The sequence below is a fragment of the Ptychodera flava genome, chromosome 1 (assembly GCF_041260155.1).
Source record: "Ptychodera flava strain L36383 chromosome 1, AS_Pfla_20210202, whole genome shotgun sequence".
NCBI classification, from domain to species: Eukaryota; Metazoa; Hemichordata; class Enteropneusta; family Ptychoderidae; genus Ptychodera; species Ptychodera flava.
In genome coordinates, this window is record NC_091928.1 from 29,255,071 (window position 1) to 29,281,804 (window position 26,734).

The 26,734-nt window shown below is 38.9% G+C and overlaps 1 protein-coding gene across 1 annotated transcript; it reads left to right on the forward strand.

Annotated features, from left to right (window-relative positions):
• Positions 1-1,591: 1,591 nt before the first annotated feature.
• Positions 1,592-25,424, forward strand: LOC139134685 (cytidine monophosphate-N-acetylneuraminic acid hydroxylase-like). The gene is given in 16 exon segments (XM_070701653.1): positions 1,592-2,179; positions 7,400-7,491; positions 8,056-8,097; positions 8,100-8,164; positions 8,948-9,138; positions 11,471-11,618; positions 12,210-12,291; positions 16,780-16,917; positions 17,047-17,182; positions 17,675-17,818; positions 18,286-18,333; positions 19,311-19,437; positions 19,994-20,116; positions 21,038-21,153; positions 21,640-21,770; positions 23,481-25,424. Coding segments are annotated over 16 exon segments (1,914 nt in total). The 5' UTR covers positions 1,592-1,970; the 3' UTR covers positions 23,603-25,424.
• Positions 25,425-26,734: the final 1,310 nt, after the last annotated feature.

Genomic DNA, 26,734 nt, shown 5'->3' on the forward strand with positions numbered 1-26,734 from the left:
CCTGTGAGCAAGCAACGGGGGAGCAAGCGACATAATCGACAGTCGAACGGTGTTATAAACGTTTTCTAGCCAATAATGACATTCTTGAAATACCGTTTCATTCAGTTATACAAACGTGATAAAGAGTTCTTTACTGGCATGTAACATCCTGTTCTGACGGCATGCATTTGGTTTTCCAGTCGTTCATTTAGGGGCCGTGGATAATTAAAACATGCGCCACGGTGAACGAAACCAGGTGCGTTTGTCCTGAACCCCCCTCCCCTAAACGAAAGTTTGGAAGTGCGAAAATCCAACCAAGCCATATTCTGTATCTGCATCCAACAATCGGTGATGACGTCGCTATGAAATCACGCATACGCTACCGACCGCCCCCCCCCCTCCGCATATCCCCTCTAAAACTAATCTCGGTCTAGTACCAACTCAACAATGACGCAACAAAGAGCATGAAATGAAACGGTGTATTCAAAATAATTGTTGCGTTATTTTACTCGTGCACTGATTCACATATCAAAAGAATACCGGTGCCGTACCGGTCTGATACACGCCAAACAATGTAGCGCGGTATTTTGCGATACAGAAAATCGTGTAGCGAGATGTTGCGATAGGAAAACTTGTAGTGCGATTTTTACGCACGGTAATCGAAATACAGCCCCCCTCCTTAACACAGAAGTTGCGTTTACCGTGCGCGTGTTTTAATTATCCACAGCCCCTTTAAGGTAGAACGCGCCTCAGGGACAGATATTCGGACACTCAGACCTTCCAATTATTTTCTGATCTACCACCTTTGCGGGGTTCATTTCAAATCTCTTGGTGTAGCAAAACTTTTTTTTACCGTCTTAGTTTTTCGAAAATTTAAAATTGCATTTTTCCCGCCGTAGAGTTAATGCAGGGATTGCTGCCATTTTGAATTTCAAATATCGGTAAATCTTGCTTAATTTGTTCCTTCAGTACCAAAATTTGCACAGTGACTCCTTACTTGTTCTTGATTTTGAAAGAGTATGGGTGAAAGATTCCTTGAGGGAAAGTTTGAGCAAAACTTTGTCCTTCAATTTCGAGACTCATACTACCTTAATGAATACAACGCATGCGCAAAACGCTCTTGCAACTTATGGCTCCAAAATTTCAAGCAAACACTGTATAAATAATCGATGAACGGTAGAGTAGAAAAGCTGCGTTTTTGGAGGGTCTATGATTTGATTTTGTCGAAGTTTTAAATGTCGACTTTTTTGCCAGGGTAAACGTGTTTTTGTTGTTGTTGTGGGCTATACCATTAGATCTCTAAGGGGTGGTAAGAGTAAGGATGCTATGATGAGTGTTCTCCTTCAAAGGCGTTATCATTCTGTACGATGCACCGCGTATATCTGTAAGTTTACGGTATTCCTCCGTTTTCAGTTATTTTATCGTCATTTGAGCAAAAGTTGTCGATAGGCATTTATTTATCTGCAATTTCACAAAAGGTAGATTTTATGTAACGACAACTCCCCCATCGGGAAGGAATCAGCAGCCCCTTTGACTCCGTGAAAGGTAAAAACACGCCTGAATGGTGTTGTCGATATGCAAATCCGTGGACCCTGGTTACCTCAACGCTTCGAGTGACTTTTCTTGAAATTTATATCACAACGTGTCATACTCGACACGTAACCGGTCTATTTACAGTTCTACCTTGTTTTGCAAATCTCCTGAGCTGCAGGTCCGCGCATGTCGCCCTGGAAACCTTTAAAGAGTTAAGGTGAAGAGGGAAGTCTGGTGCCCTTACTGCTGCGTTTTAACGTTGGTGGCAACTTTAAAACAAAACAATATTGCGTGAACTAGATTCAACCATTGACTCTCGAAATCTAGGATTCAACGAACGTGTGAGATCCGGACAGGTTTTGGCGCTAGGCTGTTTGAAGATAGTTCAACCGCTCGTGAACAAGTAAGATTTTTTTCTCTCTCTCTTCTACCAATCAGACAACTAGCCTGTCACTGCGATGCAACAAGAGTCTGTCACCGTTCTGAAGCTGTCCCGGGAAGAGACGGAACAACTGAGACCGGGACCAAACTTGATCACCAAGTCGGCCGATGAGCAGTTCATCATCTTCAAGGGAGGCGACGACATCGAGTCGTTCAAAGCTTGCAGGAATAAATGCAAACACCAAGGTGGTTTGTTCGTCAGGGACATCGAGGACGTTGACTCGAGGTTTGTTTCTCGCTTTTTTGTCGATATTTTTTGTCAAAGGACCTGTACGATCGAGGTCAATACACTCTCCTCAGATCTCCCCGAGTGCATATAATTATGGTTCATCTACAAACTTTACGCCCGCTGCCTGCGTCGAAAGTTCAAATGTGCATGTCATGGGCAGGTGAATTTTCAGTGTCACTTTCTCAAGAGGACAATTAAATACTTGCTTTCAATTTCAAGTTACTATTGTAGTACTCTGCAGTCCCTTTTCGTTAATATCGATCCAGTTTTTTTGGGGGTTTTTTTGTCGTAAAGAAAAACAGACTAGAAGAACATCCTTATAAAAGTGCAACTGAAGACGACAAGAACCGACTGTGTATACTTTTCGTTAGATTGAAAAATTGCAACCTCCTGTAAAACGTAGTAAAATTTAAGTCAATAGTTCCAGGTCTAATATGGAACGTCACTGTTACAGTTATTGCACTCCAACAAAAGAAACATCAAACAAACCTAAAAACGTTCGCTCCAAAAACATTTTCTCTTCTGCAGATTTTGAGTCTTTTAACTTTGAGGTTTTTTTTAAATGTGTTCAATGTCTACCTGTCTTAAGTTGCCCTGCCCATCTTGCAAATTTTTCGATGTCCTAGCACATTACGTAAGATACTTTATTAGAATCGGGGTATCATTTGTATGATAATAAACCCTACTGCTGTTTATTGTGTTCGAGCAGATACAAAAACCTCCGCTCTATTCATATTATCTGCCTTCATTGTGCATTGAATCGCCTATTCGTTACACAATGCCGGTACAATGGGCCTCGATCGGGGACAGATATTCGGACTCTCAAACTTTTACAATTCTTTTCTGATCTACCACTTGTTGGGGTTCATTTTAAAGCTCTTGGAGTAAAAAAATTTTACACCGCCGTAGTTTTTTCGAAAGTTTTCATTCTTTTCTCCATAGAGGCAACACAGGGATAGCGGCCATTTTGAATTTTAAATATCGGTAAATCTTGGGAAATTTGTTTCATTAGTGCAAAATTTGCACGATGACCCCCGAGTTTCATTCTTGATTTGAAAGAGAAAGGTTGAAATATTCCTTGAGGAAAGTTCGGCAGAGGCGCATACATGTGCAAGTATTCGTCTGCATAACTTGTCAGTGCCCAATCTCCGTCCAAAGTCACTTTCGTCGGACCATGGACGTAAAAGATGGTCCAACGGAGTCGGCCCTAGTAACCTAACGTCACGTCAATTTAGAGAAGTGTGCCTGACGGCGGCATGGGATTATTTTTTTCACGCTGCCGGTCCGGTCCGTCCATCGTGTGTACTTTGTGATTCGTCATCCTTGGGTCGGTGCAGGTATACGCGTTGACGAATCGATGCCCAAAGGTTAAGTTTTTCGGTTCAATAATCAAGTACAATGCGCCATAGGATGTAAAGTCTGTCTATTTTTGTACATCCATGACTGCGCTGTTACGCAAGCCTGTCCTTGATTCAGAATCTATAGAAAAAGTCATGGAAAACACAGTGTCCTACAATTTTACGTTATTGAGGGAAAGCATTGCTAAAGTCTAGTCTGGTTTCACGATGGCGCGAACATTCGTTTCGCGATTCGCGTAACCGGTTTATGCCTACTGCACCATTTTCGGCCAACCATGGATTTTCTTCTTCGATGATGACTCACATCGGTTGCCTTTCATAGGTGAGCAGTGGTATCCCAATCAACCGTGCTTCTGAATATTCTAAATAAAGTTTCTATGAAGCTGAAGCAAATGGGTCTCCGAAGCATTGTTTTAGTACCTATGAGCATTGTCTCCTAGACATTGTAAGCACCAAATTGGGCCTCTTATTACCGTGGATTACGCCACTAGTAAAATTTAAATGTCAATGCGACGGCTCTGATGCGTTGACCGGCGATTGTGTTGTTTTGGATTTACGTGCTTGGAGAAGTGAATGTAATTAATGCCTTACGCTGACAATGGCGATTACAGTGGGGAGTGGATGTGATGACCTTGATGACAGTGGTGACAGTAGTGCAATATGAATGCTGGCTGCAGCAATGACATTGAAAGCCAGACTTCAGACACATATTGGAATTACAAAACTTCCATGCTATTGGTTTGTAGTTTCCAAGAATATAATGATATTCAAGTAAACACACTGACCCTTTATATATAGAATGTTGTAAATACTAATTCATTTGAAAGCCCGTTTATTCAGGAGTACAGAAGACAAGTTGCTCGTTAGGTTTTGAGACCACGATGCCGGCATTTCATATTGGTTATCTCTTTCCAGAGTACTCTAGTCACAAGACTGTTTCGGCACCAGGATTGTTTCGTGGCCTTATTTAGGTACATTTTGTAAGGAGGTCGGTGATAACGCCCGTCATAGTACAGAATGCGCCTCGGAGACGGATATTCGCACCGGACTCTGAAACTTTTACGAACCGTTTCTGACACACCACTTTTGAGGCGGGGGGGGGGGGCTCATTTTAAAGCTCTTGGAGGAAGACTAATTTTCATCATCTTAGTTTTTCGAAAATCTAAAATTTTATTTTCCCCTATAGTGTTAACATAGGGATGGCGGCCATTTTGAATTTCAAAAATCGGTGAATGTTATGTATTTACTTCTCTAGTACCAAACTGCACGATGACCCCCGATTTTTATTGTCGATTTGGTGAGAAAATGGTTGCAAGTTCCGCTGAGGCGAGTTTGAGCAAAAGCAAGTGTTTCACTGTGGAGAGGCACACTACTAAAGGCACGGATTCTTGATACGTTCCCTCTATTATCTATGGCTTGGTTTAAGCCCTCTGTTGACAACTGTGATCATTGACCGGTTAACTGGAATTTACCAACGCGGAATCAAAAAAAAGTACGCCCCGTTCCCGACAACAAGTTTTTGCAAAAACAGGTTCATACTTGCGCGTGATGGCAACCCATGATAATGTTGCATTTTGTCAGACACGCCCACCATTGAATGGTATTTTTTTAGGCATTTGTACCTGGTCTTTATACCATGTCCATGTACGGATCCATTGTATGAAGAAGAAAAAATAATTGGGACGTGTACAAACAAACACCGAGCCATTACTGAAATTTATGCCTGTACGCAGATACTGATAGAGTAAAGAACTTTTACTAGTACCGGTATGCACGGTCACTCCACAAAACCGTGCTGTATAGCATGTAATGTACGACTTTCTCAGTTTGTCTGTGTCAGCGAAACCAACCTTGCATCTTGAACAGAAGTACCGCAGATTCCTGGTGGTACCACACTGACCGTGGATCAATCAAAATATTAAATAATGGAATGTAACCTGTGATATTCAAGCTTTCTATTACGTCACGTTTGTGGAGATGACGGCGACTACAGTTAAAATACTGTACATTTGCCATAACTTTGTCGTTAATTTTCTCAAAAGATTTTGATTTTTCAAATGAACGTTTATTACTAAAATTAATCTGTTGTACAGAAAAGTACATATCAAAACAATTCAAATTTTGAGACGAAAAGCAAAATGAAATCAGACAAAATGCGAAATGGCAAATGATGTTCAAATACTGAAAATACTAGGCAAAGCTGGACTAATAAATGAGCAAAAACTGCGAAATGGCTATGACACTGATGCTGGAGCGAGACGGAGAGAAACGGTGAAAAGGCAAACAGCAAAAATCACTTACAACATGGGGAAGGAAACCAATTAAATCTGAAAAAAAGCACAATTTTCTCAAAAGAATAAAAAGACTTTTTTTCGCATAAACGATGATCAAGTGCCCCAGCGTCAGATATACTTGATTCGACCATTTCTGGCTCTTGACGGACTCGGGTTTGAAATTTACGCAGGTGGCCTTTCGGAACATTTGTCCTTTTCCCGTAAAAATACGATACGCACGTCGTCGGGTGCGAATAACGCAAGATTTACAAGCTTTACCTGTCTCTGGCTACTTGCTACAAAGCGGTATTCAAGAAGTTTTACTCGGGGCATGCTGTTCTATGATCAGAATAACTACTCTACGTAACCCAACCAAACTTCCCCCTCGAGGGGAAACTCGAGCACCACGCTGCAAACATGGGGCAAGTTGCTGAATTTTTGTGATGATGAGAAAATACCCTGATTAAGAGAACCACAAATCCCGGAAATTGACCTTTAGCAGCGACTTCTAGTGGCCTCTTTTTCGTGCATTGTATTGAAGCCCCAATAGCTGTGAATTTTATACATTGTTTTCATGATTTTATTTTCAAACCAAAGTTGGTTCGTGTAGATGTGCTAACTGAATGATGTACGTAGAAGTATCACTGGTCGCTGATTTGGACCATGCCCACATGTTATAGGCTGAATAATAAACGGGTGCCGCACCCATAAAATGGCGCCCTCGCGGAAAAGTACAAAGCAAAAACAGTATTTCCTGCTCATACACATCATGATCATACCAGAAACAAGCATGATGCCATTCGCCTGATTGGACAACACACAATGGCCAGCATTTTGTTGTTGTAATCTTTGTTTTCTCTGTTACATGATTAGTTTTTTGGAAACGGCGGGAAATCTAAGGCGATTGTAAAACGATTTAATTTACATGCCACTTTCGACTCTTATGACACTATTATACACTTTTTGAGTCTTTTATGGATCTTATTCAAAGAAGACTTCCGGAAAACTCCTGTTTTGATATCCGTTTATAACACATTCGCAGCTATTGGGGCTTTAAGAGATAGTAAAATGCGAGCCATCAAAGCAAAAGTTATCCCCAAGTCTTAAACCGATTAAAAGCAATATTGTGCTTAACGAGTGATATGGCGCTGCTGTGCCTTTCTCTCGCTTTGCAGAATGTCACTTCACCCATGAATTCAGTATCCTTCAAAATGCTGCGCGAGGTCATGGAGGTTCTCTGCCATATTATCAATGTATTGAACTGTGTCTGTATCCTGTCTGTACCTTCATGGTACAGGTGGTTTCGGAACCCGTGAAGGCAGAGATCCATAGCTTTCCATCATTAGTTTTAATATTTAATCGTTCCTTTCGGACTTGTTCGCATGATTTTGTTTTCACTGCACACCTACCGCGGCCTTCAATTTATGCTGTTATCGCTCTTGACATTGGGCAAAACAAAGTATCATGGTTCGTCCGCCGAATCAGTCTGCTCGTGTGACATGTGCATTGGGTCGCCCGAAGAATTCGACCTTTGATTTTTTCTCTCGGAGTTTTGCTCACTACTTTTGTTTGTTTCATTCAAACAGCGTGCTGAAGTGCTCCAAGCATGGGTGGAAGTTGGACTGCTCTAACATGCGATACGTCAATCCCCCGGACAGTTTCAAGCAAGAAGAAATAAGTAAGAAATTAAAATCGTCGAAATCGCTACTTTTTCCTTTTGATTTTTTGTATAAAAAAGAGAACCTATATATACCCAAATAATTTCTAAGGTCTATAGCGTGGCATCCGGGTTGTCAAAAACATTGATAACTTATTATGCAGATAGCTTCCGAAACTGTGTTAACATAAGATGCCATTATACATCATGAAAACCAGAATTCGACCACTTTTCACTCAACAAAAGCAGTCATTTCAACATTCGTTCCAATATCGTTGTTGCTTCTATGACGTAAATGAAAGCTATATGGCCATTCATCACCTGACAGACTCTGGGACGCCACAATGTTCTTTGCATCCACTTTGCTCGACAGTTGACAGTCTTTCATGGACAGGAAATTCACTTGAAGTTATTCAATAATTCATTTTTTCTCAAACTGCCCCGCTACCGTTTTTGTGCACACCTATACATGTAGATACACAAACAAACAGGTCTTTCCGCAAAGACACGATAAGTGCGCAAAACACCCAGAGGGTGTAATTATGTAAATATTTGTTGAAAAAATATTTCGTTTCACTTTTAAAGATCCCGAGATTGATGCTGATGGCTGCCTCTCCCTTGTTGAACTGAACCCCCTCAACCCTGGCAAAATGACGTCAGAGAGAAACTACCAATAGAAGCCGGCGAAGTTACTGTAAGTATTTGACCCTTGACCTTAAATTACATCACTTTCCGCCATGATGAATTGACCCTAGAGAACGATTCAGGAACGTTTTAATTTAACTTACGGTGTGGAGCATCGTCCAATTTTTTCATCTAAACTTCACATAAAGATTTGGAAATTAACATCACTGAAGGTACATGTACAGAAGCTTTTTTGCACTACCTTATTTTATAGGGTCGGTACTTGTAACTTTTGATTTTCTTCAAGTTTGTATTGCATGTCAATTTGTATGTTCTCCTCCTCAAAGCATGTTGAAAGAAATACACTGCACATACTATTCACCTTGCCATCACACAACGTCTATAGGTGTAAAATGTAATGTTATTGTGTACATTTCAATGTCAGTCCGGGTGAGAATTCGCTTGCCAATAATACTGATGCAGTCCACACATGTACAGGCTGATTTGACAGGCTGAAATAGTATGTCAACATGCATTTTGGGGTAGAACAAGAGACTGTATTTGAAATTAAAAACAAGAAAGTGGGAAAAAATCACTAAAAGTTAGAGCTACTCGTCCTTTAAAACAAATCTTTACGTTCTGAAGAAAGGGGAGGGATATGTGTGTAAACTTAAAAATTGATATTCTGGATTAGTTGAATCGTACCTGTTCGTTAACTGAACAAGGATATAATATGGCTGCATCTGCCGCAAGAGGGTAAGTAATATGGTAATAACCAGGCGTGGGTGTTAAGAACTTTTTTTCACGTCTAGCCAACAAAAGTTATAACAAGTTAATTTTTTTCCTCTTCAAGTTCACATACCTCACCCATGCGTGCATGGAGATCAAATTTGGTGACGTCACCATGTTCACGGACCCCTGGCTGACGGGCCCATCGTTTGCACGTGGGTGGTGGCTAATGCACGAACCTCCATCCGATTGGCTGGATCGCCTGGAGAAAGCTGACCTCATTTACATAAGCCATTTGCATTCCGATCATCTCAGGTAGGTTACTCGGCAAGGTTACTTGCAGTAAACGTGACAAACACACTCATAATAATGTCTGTACGTTAGCTTGCAGGTATAGCAGCTTGCATTTGTTAGAAAAAAATCGAAGTTTCGTGAGAGTTTCCTTTTCTCAAAATATGTGGCCTTCAAGAAATCAGCCATTATTTAATATGGAGATCCAGTCTGCTTCTGAAGGGACAAAGTCGGCCATTTTTCATGAATTTTGTTTGATACGAGATACTACTTATATTTTTTGACATGTTGAAATATACTGAATAAATGGTTGACCATGCATATATTCAACCCCAGTTTTAGACACGACAAATGAAACCATCGCGAAAATGAATTAATGGTCATCATCAACTTCGCGACTACCTCCATGATCATAATGGGTACAATCATTGCGTTATACTGTGCCGGAAGAGGTATAGTCATTTCAAAGGCAAATAAAATTGTCTTCGCTCTCCCTTCCCTCCTCCCCCACCCCCCCTGTTTACATTTGCACTGGGAAAACTTAATCGGGGGCACTCACTGAAGTATCTCGACCGAAAAGTTCAAGTGGCCTGAAAACTCCACGATTTACGCATGACGCCTCAAATCGACCGTGTTTACTGCTAAGCCGAGCACAAGGGAAGACGCGGCTGGCGTTTCGTTTTCAAATTAGGCATTGCGGACCATAAACAAAACCCATAGTTCTTCTTAAAACAAGCCAACAAAGCCATACAAACAGAGGCCCTGCCTCTCTTTGATTATCAGGGGAGATGTTACATACTTTATTTATACACATATTATTAGTCAATTATTCTGCAAATGCGCGCAATAAAAGAACGGTGGAAATTAACATATCGTGTTCCAGGTCGCTAACATTGATCCTCGCGTTTGTGTGTGAGATATCAGGAACCCTTGTAATGAATTATCGCTGGAGCGAAAAATCAGCGATCTCGTGATTACGATGGTAATTAAACATGCGTAACGAAAAGGTAACTAAACAAATGACTTCAGTTCAAATATTGTCAATTATATCAATACATCAAAAAAGTACGCGTTCCAAAAAACGGAAGTTTAATTACTATACAATGGACAGTAGTAATCACGTCAATTTCTTTCGTTTGAAGAGACCTCACCTTTGTGAAGGCAAAACCATACAGACGTGTAGCTGGTCAAATTTAACAAATAAATTAGTGTCTTGTGGCAGATTATTTTTTTAAACAGAGCGCAGTGTAAATGAGCAATTTCTTTAAATAAAATTCACACCTCTATGAAGATAATCGCACCTAAATCTTTTGTAGTAGTGTACAGTATCGTCAATACTTTATTCCATAAATCCAGCATAATTTGCGTTGAATACCAGTAAAATATATTTTAGCGCATATTTAAAAGGGACGATAGCAAAATTTCAGTGATGTTATTTTTGCTCTGCAGTATGAACACATTTACATTTTATATACCCCAAGCCGTGCCAACACAAGGTGTTCGCTACTATAAGCGATGCTATTGTTAAGAAAGGTATAGAATTCAGATTTCAACAATAACTTTGAACATGGCATACACGCAGCCTGTGTTAGCAAAATGAAAACAAGGCATTCCGAAACGATTCTCAGTCTTCGATGACGCAGAAAAAGTTCATGTGATTGACATGCGCAGTAGAGTGCGTCAAAAGCAACAGCGAATGGACTACGGTATAATGCGCCCTGGAGACGGATCTTCTGACGCCTGCGGTGGTTCTTAAACTCCTGTAGTCGTTTTTTCAGCCTACCACTTTGTGGAGACTCATTTTAGAAGCTCATAGTGTAACTTTTAGCGATTTAATTTTCGTAAACATTTTGTTTTACTTTGACATAGGTATGACGGCCATTTTGAATTTCAAATGTCTGTAAAAAATTGATAATTTGTTTAGCTTGTACCAAATTTTGCATGGTGACCTCTCACATTTATTCTTGATTTTAAAAGGAAAAAATGTAAGTCTTTTACAAAAAGTTTGAACAAAAGTGTAAATTCAATTTCGAGGCGCGTACTACCTTAGTAGCGTATGTCGATAGATGATTAACCCTTTGAGCGCCAAAGTCAATTTTTGTCACCTTTATAAAATGTGCCCCAGTCAAATTTTTTCAGATTTTTGCCAAAATTTTGGTGAAAAACTGTAGCCAATGAAATGTGATGTCCATTTGATCCAAAATTATCAACAAATTACAGAAAAATTCATAAAAATTGGTAAAATGTTGCGCTGAAAATTTGGTGGGAGAGATTACAGCACTCAAAGGGTTAAAGGCCAAGAGAAAGCTTGTGAAATCTCTAAATATTCTTTATTCTCATGATTTTCCCGTTTTAGTTATCCGACGCTTGAGCTTCTTCAGCAAAGAAATCCGGACATACCCATCTATGTGGGTAACACGGAAACTCCAGTTTTCTGCAAAATGCGCCACAATGATGTCCAGATGAACAATATAAATGTTCTTGAATTCGGCATTTGGAAAGAGGTAAGAATCTTTTGATAATGTTTGCAATTTTTTTGGTTTTTTTTGTTCCACGAAACAATTTTTTCGCTTTCTTCTCCTCAAGGATGTCGGAGTGCAAACTAATGGCATTTCCAACAAAATCCGCTATGTATAGTAATTATTCAATAGTATTGTTGGAAGAGGAATTTCAGTCCATGTTAAAATTCAGGGTATTAACATTAACACTGGACGCCACATCATTCTAGGATGTGGTAACGAGTTGAGTACAAGGCTCTAAACCATGATGTCGAGTGTAAAACAAGATATTTTTACTCTACAGTGACAAATTAATGGCAAATACAATCGAGCTTTAGTTGGTGCAGATTTTACGTCACATATAGTCAGTGACCTATGACCTGATGAGTTCCAAGTCGCCGATACAAAATGTCTTTTTGATGGATCATGCCATCAGGATCAATAATTCATTTGTAAATAAATTTTAGAGTCCTGTCATTGTGCCACTGGGCGAGTGTTTAAATACTCTGATAAAATACATTCAACCCTTTAAATAGTTCGATAATGATACGATGTTGAATAATACGGTGTATTTTTATGTTAATTCTATATTGTTAGATAAATTCCGATCTTCGAATAATGATATTAATGGATGGAGTTCACCCTGAAATGGACACGTGTATCATTATGGATTACAAAGGTAAACAATTGCTGTTCACAATTTTTATCTTAGCTCTCCCCCTCCTCCGTATTCTGTCTCTCTGTACGATCATTCCTCCAAGGTTTCTAATATTGATCCGTGGCGCTCTTGTGTCGATATGGTAAATGAAGTTACATAACGGTCTGTCTATCTCTCTGTGTTTATCTTTTGGTCTGGCATTCCGTCGTGCTATCTCCACCGCTGTCCGTCTCTCCACAGGCCGAGCTCGACCACGCACCACCACTCAGACCACTGACTGATGAAATATTCAAAAAAACACGGAAAATGTCAGTATCACTGCATCAAACTGTCGCCAAGTGAACTCTAAACATACATTGATAAATGATGAGATGTTCCGAAGTGTTTGATGACGTCATCATACAGCTAATGAATATTTTAAAGGGGCAAAAGCTGTCTTCATGCGCTTTGTTCAATAAAAACTCCCGAACTTATGTTGAAATAGAAATCCGCCGACCTGTGTAATAAAACTGTTGAATTCAAGTCATGACTATAATTCAATTCACAACAATAACTTGACACTGCGCATGCGCCTCTGCAAGCTGTATTAACCAGCTATATACAGGGCACATCGGGACTAGAACCTGAAACTGAGAATTTTGAGATTGAAAAATATACCTCGAGCACAGTTTTACGGAAACTCATATTTTGCACAGCGCCCTCATGGTCGTCTGCTTGCGGGGACTCATCTTTGAGTAGTTGTAGTTTCCAGACAGAGTTCTCACAGTGATGGCGGTCACATTGAATTTCAAATTTAGGTAATTGGTTTCTCTTGGCTCGTACGTTCACCTTGATTCCTGCCTTTTTACAGCTGAAAACTGTCCTATATTCCGAGGCGCTTTAGTTTGTTATCACTGGATCAACATTCAGTGCTTCATCTCGCACGTGTCACTGGTAACAACATAGAAAGCGAGCGCTGCATTTGTAGACATATCCGTTCCTGTAGGTTTCGCGCGGTCTATCTGAGCAAATCAAGCGGAGGCACTTAATTACGTGAGGCACTAATTGCCCGTGTCACTCACAAGGTCTGTTTTGACCAAACACACCTAGAATATGTATTGATACACATGAAATACTGAAAACGCTACGATAGGACCGTGCAATCATGAAAATGAGTTAATAATTTAACGTTTAAGAAACGACTGAAAAGGGGGACGGGTCATCATCATCGTTTGTGCGATCGTGCATATTATTCTCCATATCATGCCATCGACAAGGCCTAAAAATAGGATGAACGAGGAAGACATAGGGAAAACGCAGTAATGTTGATAATTATGAAGCGAGTTAGTAATTGAATGTTATTAATAATGGACTGAGGGGGAGTTAGGAAAAGGGCATCTTTTGAAAAACTGGTCACATTCACCGACATTATTAGGTAGTTCTCATGTTGTACATCCGTCAATTTGTGATGTTTTTTATCTGCGGAAAAAAATGCCACAAGTACTTTTTTATGTGTAACTTGAGAGAATTTAGGACACTCATTGTATGTGCACGAACGAGTATTTTTATTGTATTTCAAACCGGCTGAATTTATTGTAAGTGTTTTCGCGATAGAAAAAGCGAGCCCCCGTTTTAAAAACAACGGGTTGCAGTTAAGGCGATGAAAACTAGAGTTAATATTTGGTCAACGGATAGACGGTTGAGAAACCAGTGTCGTTACCGGTACTCCTGCTTGTTGACAACTGCTTAGCACAAATCGCCTTTTGTATCCAAGTCTTTTCACATCAAGGTGCAGATTGTCGCGTTCTTATTGTTATTAATGCGACGATTTGTTACCGTTACGTAACGTCAGCCCATGTTGAAAAGCACAAGTCGATTGCATTAGACCATGAAGGTAGACCCTCTCTCTTTCTACCTCCATGATAAGACTTTGTACGGCCTCGGGGCAACAGAGATAGTTTAAGCCGCTACATTTACAAAGCAGTGTCGCTACTGCCGATGGTATCCAACAACATTATTTTCTAGACCCGTTTGTTTCTGGAAATGGCGGACTTGAAGTTGCCAATGAAGACTGCTGTATGCAGTGAAACCTACTGCGGACTATCGACAGAGCCTGGATCGTTAGAACTAGTCATATCACCAATTAGACATATCACCAATTAGACATTATCGAACTGAAACAATAGCCATCTGTAATTAATAAAGTCCAATATTATTCCCGAAATGGTCCTAAATATGCACGAGCGCGTCATTGGATACAATGTATTTGTTCAACGTGGAAGTCCAGGGAAATTGACATGTCACTTTGTTATTGCTCTGTGAAGATGAGCATTTTGAATTTGGGCGCCATATTTCACAGAAATCAACACCCGTTACAAGCAGTTTTTTACAAGCTTTTAATTTGTACTCCGTGTATGTGACCTTGCGTCAAAATAAATTTTAATACGCAGATTCTTGCGCGGAAACGCCTTCTTGTGTACAAACATTCTTTAAACTTTTGATCACCTGAACTTAACATTAAAACTCCGGAGATTTTTTCAGTGGGTGGTGTATTATTTTTTCCTGACGTGAAAAAGTGGCTGACCCCAACCTTTTTCCATTTTTTATGAAAACAGGGTGACCCCCGCGTCAAAGGTACAACAAGGGGGAATATATATATATATATATATATATATATATATATATATATATATATATATATATATATATATATATATATATATATATAATTTCTTGCTATATTTTAAGCATTCAATCATCATTCTGTGTTTTGGTGAAATTGTTGACATGTCAGTTGTAGATTTCAATTTTAAAGTGTGAATACAGTATTTTTAATGAGCTGTGAATGTATTTCACCTTTTCTATGCAGAACCAGATGTTCAGAACTGTTGTACATAAATGGATGTCAATCACTAATACCAAAGACAGAACATCAGTAAATCATAAACTTAATTTGGTAATTTGACTGTTGACAGTCATCCAATTACTTCTCCTGAGAATCCTGAGAGCTATTTTTATAAGTTGTAGCCAAATCTGATGTGCACAGTGTCTGAGAAGACCTTTTCTTTTAACATCGAAACCATAAAAGGACAGCTGATAATAACAACTGCGTTTTGTTGACTAACATTTTGCTTATACAAAACGCCTTTTACGTGAAAGCCTGTGACATAAAGGAAAAAAGTTGCATCCATGAGTATGAAAAATATCTTGTCATTTCTAAAATATGTCACTGTATCAAATGTATTGTCAAATATTAGTGCACGTTGCTTTCTTATACTGAATTCTCACAGAGAAAACAGAAAATCAGGAATTGGTCATGCTTTTCATATGAATTGCAGATTTCATAATGATTAGTACACTTTGTAAAACTCTTTCTATTTGTAAACATCAAGATATCTCTGACCTACGTGTCTGATATATTTAAGTTCTGCGCCCGAGGGGCACACCGAAAAATATTACACATCCAGATATCTCTGATATACAATATCTAATATATATAAGTCACGCGCCCCAAGGGCGCGCTAAAAAATATATCTCTGATATATTAAAAATATGCGCCTAAAGGGTGCGCCGACAAATGCAAGTGAATGATGAAATTCGTGGCTGGCACGATGTATTTCAGGCTATTATGAGCCCGTATTGAAATTCAAAAACACGATGACCCTCCCTCAATTGCACATTTAAAAATATGGTGAACCCCCCATTCACCAATGTCAAAAACAGGGTGACACCACCCCCACTCCATGAATTCATCGCCCCCAGGCCCAAGGCCGAAGAAACTGGCCAGTCTCATAGGGACAAAATAAATAATTTGGAGTTATTTTAAGTATTTTATTCCAGAAAACCAGAAATCGTCGTTCCTTTCTCACCAAAATATTTGTCGCAATACAATGTATCGGACTTTTGGAACACTGCCGAAATTGTGCGCAAAATTTCATGATATTATCGACAAATAAATTGAATCCGACCTAAAATTCGGTTGTCAACTATGACATTTGACATGACACGCAAAAAATACAGGTATAGACGAGTTGAACGCTGGGTATTTCGTCATGATTTTAGGAGTGAAACTTGAAAGCATATGTCGGGAACTGAACAGATATGATGGCAATTGATAGTTACAGATATTATGGGTGTCCCGAGTGCAGTCACAGCCCTCCAGAGGTGGCGCCCTGCCGTAATTTCAATGTCTCAGTGGCAAGGGTGTTTTACCAGAGGCTGTATATCGAGAGGGGCATGTCTAGTTCCCAGAACGCAACTGTCGCAAACTTTTATGTTTTTTTCGTTTTGTTTTGTTTTTTGGCCAAACACTAGAGAAGACGACGCTTTCAAAAGTTCTGGACAATAGCAGAATATCCAACGCCGCGGCGCGTAGTTCATGATCAATCAAGGGCCAAATTTTCAAGGTAAACACAAAGACTATCCAAGGACGAGCTATGTTATAACGACTCCTATTGCTACAAAAATTCATGTACTTTTAAGTCCCCTTTGTGATAATAGTATTAACTTTCTTTCGTGTTTTCTCGATAGGTCATCTGATTTTGAACACGGTAGATTGCACCAACCCGAATGGAGGGAAACTTCCTCAAAATATTGACGTCATGCTGTCTGACTTCGCTGGTGGCGCGTCGGGTTTCCCGATGACTTTCAATGGCGGGAGATACACAGGTAAATTGTGACCTTTGATTCCGTAACATATTCAGTTCAATTTCTGTATTGCCTTCCATTATCTCGTAATTAAGATTTACTTCTTGTCCGGTGAGATAATTGCATATAATTGACCTCTTTTTTTCGCAGAGGAGTGGAAAGCGAACTTTGTCAAGCGAGAAAGACTCAAGTTGTTGTACTACAAGACTCAAGTTGTTCGGCAGGTCAATCCAATAATTTACTGCCCGTTCGCTGGATATTTCGTAGAGGCCCATCCTTCAGACTGGTAAGTAATTCGTTTTATTGGCCCGTTCACAAAACCACTGATCTTCGTCGATCAGGAGCTTGAAAAGTGGGATTTGCATATTGTCTAGTCAATAATTTTCACAATCACGAAAAACGTAATTTGAATAACGGGGGAAAAATAAGCTTATAGTATTGGTATTGATACGGTGTGATTCGTAGTATGCGCTCAAAACAAACGTCAAATCAGCCCACCATATCTGACCTGGTCGAAACAAAACTTGATGCGCACTGTTGCGAGTCTTAATTGTTTCAACTATCTTGTAAATTGCCGCATCGTGAGTTCCTGATTCTTGAAAAACTATCTACGATGCCTCCAATATTTGGCTTTTCATTACGCCCGCCCCTTGGAACTGGACATATGTCACCGTTCTAGGTTCACATTTGCGAAACACTAAAAAACTCCGCCAAGCGGTAATCAAACGTAACTCTCAATTAATAGTTCAATATTTCTGTCCTTTCTGATTTTTTCCAGGTACATAAAAGAAACCAACTTTAAAAATGACCCCAAAGTACTCAATGATCTCATAAACAAGTTTTCTCCCCACATAAGGACGTGGACACCGATTCCGGGAGCGCAACTTGACCTGGGAGTTCTTCTGAAGGACCCTACAGACCCGTAAGCATTTTAAGTATTTTCAAAATCCGCGAAATGTGTTTCTATTTCACATGGAGAAGGCCAAAATAATTCGATTGATCGTTATGATCGATTGATTTATGGCATAGTTATTTGGTTGGCTTGTTTTCTTATCGTTTATGCTTCGTATACATTTTGCTCACGAAATACAATAGAGCCTAACCCCCCACTCCCCTTTAGGTGACGTCAACAAATCACAGTGCATACATCATAATGGACTGACCAGGCTGTAGGCTGTACGTATAGGAGAGCCAGCATAGCAAACAGGCACACCACAATACAGAGATGGAAAGAATATATGCAGTTACGTTTCACCTATACATGGCAGAACGTGACTTGTTGAAAACTGAGAACTTGTGCAACGCCTAACCATACGCCCTATCTCTTACTCCAGCTTTAACGAATTTGCCTGTAATTATCTCCGTTTTATGTTTTGATCACTCTGACAGGCTGGCCGTTTTACAACCTCCAGAAGGAACGAAAGTGAACAAAGATAGGTAAGCGCATTCAGGACTCACCTGTTCATGCATATCGATTTAACTCATCTCCTTGAATGATAAGTTCCGCAGCCTGTCTGGGAAAACACTGAATGGAATTAAATACCGTCCTTTTTGCAAATATTCAAAAATCGTGACGTAGTTATGTAAGACGGATACTTGACGGACTTTTGATGTTCTGTCCAAAATTTCACTGAACAGATGCAATGTTGCCGAGTCGAAAGCTCGTTGGAGTTGTTTAGGTACTTGGCGCCTCGAAATTTTTGCCCAAAGTGACCGTACAGAAATGTTTAAACCATATAAATCAATAGTTAAAAAATCAGGGATCACCGTGCAAAATTTGGGACCAGAGAGAGAAAGAAAACTCAATATTTACAAAAACCTGCAATTCAAAATGGCCGTCAACCCTGTGTCACGCATCCTTCTGGCGAAAAATAAAGTTTTCCATTTTCACAAAAATGAGACTGAATACTTAGTAATTACTCCCTGAGCTTCATACTGAGTCCCAATAAGTGACAGACCAGAAAAATATTGTAAAAGTTCCACCATGAATATTTGTATCCAAGCACTTTCAATCTCCTTGATGAAATATATACCATGGAGCTAGCTCCATGTACAAACTAATTTCTCCACACTCAACCCCCCTTTCAAACAAGCAAATCTCGGCTATGACGAGGACAGCTCATTTTCTGGAATGTCGATCCAGGGTGGAGGGTGGATTCGGAGCTGTCCTAAAAAGCTAGAAGTGCTTTGCATATTTGAGTCTTGTAATTCAGTGCCTCATTCAGGGATCAATCCACGGAGGTTTCAAGTTTCTAATTGGTGGCGTCTATCGGACCGGAAGGTGATGTAACGATGCCTGCGATTGGTCGAATGGTGACTATGTTTCACATTACCGTGATTGCCACAGCCAATTAGAAAGAGAATTGATCGATATGGTAGATTTCAATAAAAGATCTTTTTGCTTTTTTATCTAGCTGGGAGTTTGACAAATATCTAGATCGAATTAACGAACACGTTTTTGACGAAGTATTCTCATATCCCGAGTGGATCGCTTTCTATTACAACTGGTGTGGCTTCAAGAATTATAACTTAATTCTGAGGGTAGGTCTATTTTTATCCAATATTTTGTTTCGACATGCCTAGAGCAGGCCGATTTAGCTTATTTAAAATGCAGACCGCAATAGAATAATGAAGTCTGAATTTATTTTGACATCGTGATGTTCAGATGTAGGCTCTGTTCAGAGGGCGTTTTTGTCCTTGTCATATGTCTTAACCTGCTCACCCCCAATTCCCTGTAAACTTGTCCACCATCACCATTGATGACAATGGTTTCGGGCCAAACCATTGTGGGGAAAGGGTTAAGCATGGCAGAAATGTGAAAAGAAATTGTCCCACTTGGATTTAGGCGTCGTTGAGTCCAAATCTACGAAGACTCATAAGAACGCATAAGCAAAAAATAGGAAACACGATTTTGTCTGCTTGATATTTCTGAATTTTCCATTCTAGAGATGCACATATAGACCTAGTTTAGCCAACAGTACGATACGAAAATATTAACCGCAGTATATTTTTCTTTTCATTTGTCATTTCTGAACTCTCTCTCTCTCTCTCTCTCTCTCTCTCTCTCTCTCTCTCTCTCTCTCTCTCTCTCTCTCAGATGATAGAAACCGACGATGACTTTGATCCAATTGAAGGAGGCTACGATTTTCTTGTCGACTTCTCAGAGGAAAAACCCACCTTTCCGAGTGAGAGGCCAAACAGAGAACACAATTACCTCGAGGTGAGAAATTTACCATGGGGCAATAATACGACAGAATCAATGATTTCAATTTAGTTTGACATACCACGCCACAAGGGTATACCACGAAATTTTGACAAGTTCACGACATATATGCACCAGCGCTAGCGAGTACCGTACATATACGTGTGAACTGGTCAAAACAGAGTGGCGTATTCGATGAGGTGGTGTTTCTTTTTGCAGTTATTCATAACAGTGAAATTCTTGCGTGTACGTCAAAAGCATCCAATCAGAGCCTCCGCGTGGTCCAATTGTGCTACAGTTATTTTCACGTCTCGACCAATCAGATTGTTGTACTTGCACCATTAATAAACTGGTCTGATAATATCTAATATTGACCTAGGTTAAGTTCCGGATAACTAGTATCAGAAAGAGCAACTGTGGTCAACTGGTGTAATCCCGGTTCTGGAGGAGACGAAATTCGGGGACGGAATATATGTAATGGGGGTCACACATTAAACAGTATCAATGTTGAAGATGGCGTTTCGAAATTGAGGCCAGGGATTCTGTCGACCAAACCGCATAGAATCGGGGAATATCATTTACATATACGGACAGCACATATCTTTAGAAATGCAGCGTCAAATTTCTAATTCGTCAATCAGGTGTCGGTTTATTCGCTGCTCCCCTTTCCTCGGTGACACAAATTAACTATTTTATTAAAACTAAAACCTCATCGTTGTGAAAGTCGAACCATTCTCGTTTCAAGTCCACAAAAACTTGTAAAGGTGAACACGTTTTACAGTATAGTATGGCAAGCCAACTTAAAATTGTCACTACAGGTTGGTTTGGGCTTAATCCAAAAAGACATTTGGCCTGCAATATCATTCCCATTGACAACACTTTTCCACAGTCCACTGTGCAATACTTGATTTCGACATACTTGTTATTCCTATTTTCCAGATCAAAAACCGTATCGGAGTTCACCGGCAGACCGTCAGACGGGGAATGTTTTGGGACGATCTGTACATTGGTTTCAACAATCGTGTTTCCAGAACGCCAGATACTTTCCACTTTCTGTAAGTCTGAGATTTTTTCACTCACCTAAAGTTTCCTCACAGCTGATGAACTACACCATGAACCCTATCACTTTGAGTTATGATAAAATATCCGTTAGTATTTGAATGAATGCTATTTTGTTATTGCTCGTTGAAGCATAGAGGCCGCCATCGTACTCAGGAATTGGGTCAGAAATCGAGGCGAGTTGGAGGGCTGCTCCTGATGAACCTTAAACATCTCTGGGGTATACCTTCAGTTTGATTCAGAAGTGTCAGCGTTGTCCTTTATGACAAACTAACCTAAAGGCGGAAAATCATGAAGATAGGGTTTAAAACCAAGGGAGATGTTTGATTTGACAAAGAGGACAAGATACCACTACCTCTCTGATTTCTCAGGCTGTCTATGAACATGGTCTCGTATTGGGACGGAAAATTGAACGATCCGTGGATTTTAGTTTCACGCGTAATTATGATTTAGTTTCAAGCGTAATTATGATTCTTTTTCAGTTTCTGGAATCACATGCAGATCAGTGTCCCATCTGAACCCCCAGACTGGGAGTCTTTCCTTAGCGAACAGAAAGCCAATAACGCCAAGCGACGCGAAGTCTGGAAACCATCTGATCCTCTCATGATTCAAGGTGGGTCAATCTTCTGGAGACATCTTCCAATTTATTTCAGAGTAGCGGAGGGTGACTTAGAAAAGAGCTTCAGAAATATTCAGTGACACCGTAATGATTAACTAATTTGTACATTATATATTCTCGCCACCATCTTTCTTTAGGGTCTATGTCTGAATATAGTCGGGTCCCATAACCAAAGCTTGCAGATAATAACAATGCCACATATGCACAAATTCTTAGCACGTACCTGTACGCTCTGCTGAAGGCTTACACTCCAAAACAAATTTAGCCATAAGGATATTTTTCCTCGTATTATTTTGGGATGCTTTCACGCTAGAAAACGTTGGCCGACAATTTTTCTTCATAGACGTGATATCTTCCAAAATACTCCTTTGCACAATTCTTTGGGTTTTTTTTTTCAAGTTTGATAGCAGCTTAGTGGCAAATTTATTCGTGTAGATTGAATTATGTCTAACCTCCCTTTTTTTGTTTTGCAAAATTTGATCTTTATGATTTGACCAATCTTCCCCCTTATGGTGTCGTCCTCGAACCCTCTTCGATGCCCGTTGAGGGGAAAGAGTCTTTTCTCTTTACACCAAAGTTAAAGGCGTATAGTTGGCGAATAGTCCAAACGTGTTGGCAGTTTACCATTAATTACCCCACGAGGAATACATTAAGGTAGAATATGCGTCGGGGACAGATATTCGGACTCTCTCAATTTTTTTCAATTTCTTTGGCATAATAAAGATTTTCACAGTCTTAGTATTTTAAATCGAATTGTTTTTCTCCACTAAAATTAACACAGGGATGGCGGCCATTTTGAATTTAAAATATCGGTACATCTTGAGTAATTTGTTTCTCTAGTATCAAAATTTGCAGTTTAGCAATAGTTTTCTCAAAGAATGAACGGGATACATATTTTGGGTAGAAAACTTAAATTTCGGTTTTAATGACAAAAATTGATTTAAGTCGTAAACATGATACTACTTTAGGAAATTTAATATATCATTTGAAACTAGAGTATATGCGAAAAAAACGACAACTTTGTTTTGCGTTCTCTAATCTTGTTAAATCATTGTCAAACGGTAGGGATTGAAAGACTGACATTCAAAACAGAGTGATAAAATCATAATAAACAAAAATGAAATGACTGTTATTAAAAATGTAAGAACTTTATTGCAAAACAAAACTACGGTTTTGTTCCATAGTATAAAGAACATCATGTGAAATTTGAAAAAAAAAATTGAACAAGCAAGAGTGGAATTAAATTTGTTTCGGAAATTTTGAAAAAGGGAGAACAAAAGCAGCCAGGAAATCTGGTGATTAACATAAACCTGCATAAATTTAGACTTCTTTTCTATCAAACTTAGGACTGCTTGACATGCTTAAAGGTGAACAAAATCAATATTTTAATCCTATCTTAATAAATTCATAAAATGTTGAATGAATCTTAGCAAAAAAGTCATTTTGAGAAAAATACGATGTATTGTGAATTGCCACCTTAAAGACAACATCCTGCATCACTCATCCATTTTAATATTATATAATCCTCATTAACAACTTTGGGGAGGGGGGACAGAGAGACAGGAAGACAGACACAGAGAGAGAGAGACAGGAAGACAGACATAGACAGACAGGCAAAGGGAGAGAGAGACCGAGGCCATAACACATAATCACAATTGAAGAAATTTTTTTTGATAACCATATCCAAAATACATTTTCTTGCAGGGAAACGCCTTTGCGCTGACAAACCGCAGAACGAGTTCACGGTTTTTGGTCTAGATATGCGCCTTTTAGTGCCATTGGCCATCGGTGCGGCGGCTTTGCTCGCATACCAAGCCAGGACCTGAGGGAGAAGACTTTGTTTGACATGTGAGGCCAGCCAGGAAGTTTTACGTCATCAATTTTCGTTCGATAAATTGTCTTTGGAACTTTGTATCAACATTGAATCCAAGTTAAACTTTGGCGGCCAATATTCATGTCGATGAAAAAAATGAACCAAAGTTTGGCAATCGAGCAATCAAGGGAAACTGCAATCTATTATTTCAGAGACAAGTTTAGGTAGAATGCGCCTCGGGGATAAATGTTTGGACTCTAAAATGTTACATCTCTTGATGCTGGTAGAGTAAAATCAAGTCTTCATCGGGTTATTTTCATGAATATAAAAATAATAACCCTTTTCCCAGGTACAGCTAACACAGCGATGGCTGTCATTTTAAATTTCAAGTGTAGGTAAACATTGGAGTACAAGTTAAATCTTTTGATTTCGAGGCGCATACTACCTCACGTCGCTTAGCAATACAAGCAGCAATTTGGTTGCAAATCTTGACACCACAAGCAATAAGAAGAGGTTTGTTGTACGTCTTCAAAAGAATTATTTTATAAAATGGTGCTGGACATTGTAGATGTGTTCTTCTAAGGATTTTTGCTCTTCCAAGTATAAATTTATTTTTTATGTAGACATCAACTGACTGTGTTTTTGCTTCTCCTGATACTCTTTTTAGTAGATTAAATATTCTTGTCCTTTCATTTAGATATTGGCCTTGGACTCTGAGTTACATCAGATCGTTTTTTGATTCCAGAAATTTCTGGATCATTAATTTTAGACCCATTCTTTTAGCAAGCAAGATGGCATCAGCCTGAGAATGCTATGGTGTAATCTCGTTGTTATTTATATTGGTGAATGCTGTCTCTGTTTTCTGTGATATGGCCAGTAATCTTTTCTGCAGAAATCTGTGGAAAGAAAGAGGGAAGAGAAATATGATAGTTTTTCAAATGACGTAATGCTTGTGAAGCCTGTAAAGGTGAACAATACTGTCAAAGCCACCGTTATTGTGTTTCTTTCGTTATTAATCTCTGGTGATACACTCTAAAGTCTAATTATCAGTATATTTTTGTGCATTTTTGTTGTTTTTTTACCAAGCTGGTTTGAAATCAAAAGGAACTTGTGTAAAAACGTTTACCGATGTTTGACCTCAGAATGGTTTTAACCCTTTGAGCGCCAAAGTCAATTTTTGTCTTCTTTAGAAAATATACTCCAATCACTCTTTTCACATTTTCGTCAAAATTTTGATAAACCTTAGCCAATGAAATTAGATGTCCATTTGGTCCAAAATTATAAAAAAAATACGGAAAAATTCATAATAATGTTGCACTAAACTTTTGGTGGGAACAATTACATCACTCAAAGGTTTAAACATCGGCAGCTAACGTACAACTTACAAGTTAAAAAAAAAAAACATAAACAAAAAAAAACAACATAAAGACATGGAAGTCACTATATGGCCGCCATGAGCGAGTGTAGAAAATTTAAATTGACACAATTGATCGCCAACGGCTGTCATATTGGCATTTTCAAAACTACCTTCAGGAATTCAAGACATCACTCCGAAGATTGCATTGCATGATATATTTTGGATAAGTAAAAAATATAAAATTGTAATAAAATGGTCAAAACTTACAAATTACAAACATTCATGTGTTTGAAATGATCTTTAATTATTCATTTACTCGTGTACTAATTTTGTTTTTGAAAAAAGGATTTTATTAATCTGCCAACAACGGGGTGGAAGAATGTATTCTTGCCAAGATGTTTGTGCAAGGACCGTTGATTTGGAAATGCGGTTATGAAAAATAAACTTTTTCAAAATAAAAATTCTTCATCGTCCATTATCAAGGTTGTGTGCTTTTCTTTGTAACAAACTTATAGAGAGGCTCTCTTTTCACAATCTAGAGACAATTCTTTGAAAGATATTATAGGGATTCACTTTATTTTACAAACACTTTGTAAAAACTGAACACACACATACAATTATCAAAATCGTTCAACAAAAATTAGTGAGAAAACACTTTTACAATTAATTAACATAAAAACGAAAGAAGTTGCTACGTACATGAAGTATTCGACGCAGTTCTACCTGACGAAACCACCCGAATGAGTGAAAATTATGGCACTGCCTGTGTTGAAGATGCTTAAATTATTTGACCCCAAAAGCATGCGCCAGACAAGCTCTGCGATGTATTGACGGTAGTTTTCTGCAGGTTTCTCTTTGACACATTACAGATATCATAACGCAAAACTTGTATAATGTGCCCATCATGCATAAGGGAGCCATTAGTCCGACATCGGGAAATCACATGATCTTCTTCCTGGAGGGTAAATTGCCTTTTGCAGCTTAGCACGCCTCCCCTGAATAATATTCATACTACTTCGGAAGAAGGGAGAATTATGTGAATCTGACAATCATTTGGGTGATTTCCATGATAAACTAAGGTCAAAGTCAAACTTGCAAAGTCAGATTCTGAAGTTTTGTGCTCACGCCCAATCAAATAGATTATTTGTTTATCTTAAGGCAGTATGCGCCTCGAAAGTTGAAGATTTAAACTTTTGCTCTAACTAAATTTCCTCAATGAAACTTTCAACCATTCTCTCACCAAACAAAAAAATAAAAATTAGGGGTTGCCGTGCAAATTTTGGTACTAGAGAAACGGATTGCCTGAAATAAAGCGATATTAGAAACGGCCGCCATAATTGTGTTGAATCTATGAGGAGAAATTGAAATTTTTGAATTTCGAGAAACTAAAACTAAAAAAGATTTTGTTTCTCACTCGAAGACTTTCAAAATGAACAATAACAAGAGGTAGAACAGAAAAGAATTGTCAAAAAATGGGGAGTGCGAATATCTGTCCCCAAGGTGCATTAGCACTGAATACTGTTCAAAAATGTTTTTCGCAAAAAAAACAATGCAGCCTTTTGACCAGAAATTCATTTATATAATCATTAGTGTGTTTACTTTCATGTTTACATAGGGCGTTAGGATCAGTTATGTAGTTTGGCGGCCATGTTGCATTTTGCCAAAAACCTATGATAACCAGGGAATAATGTTCAAATTTTTTTTAAGTATCCAAAACCAATACACTATTTAAACTGAAATTTTACTGATGTCATCATTAGTGTGTGTACTTTAGTATATCTTGATCAT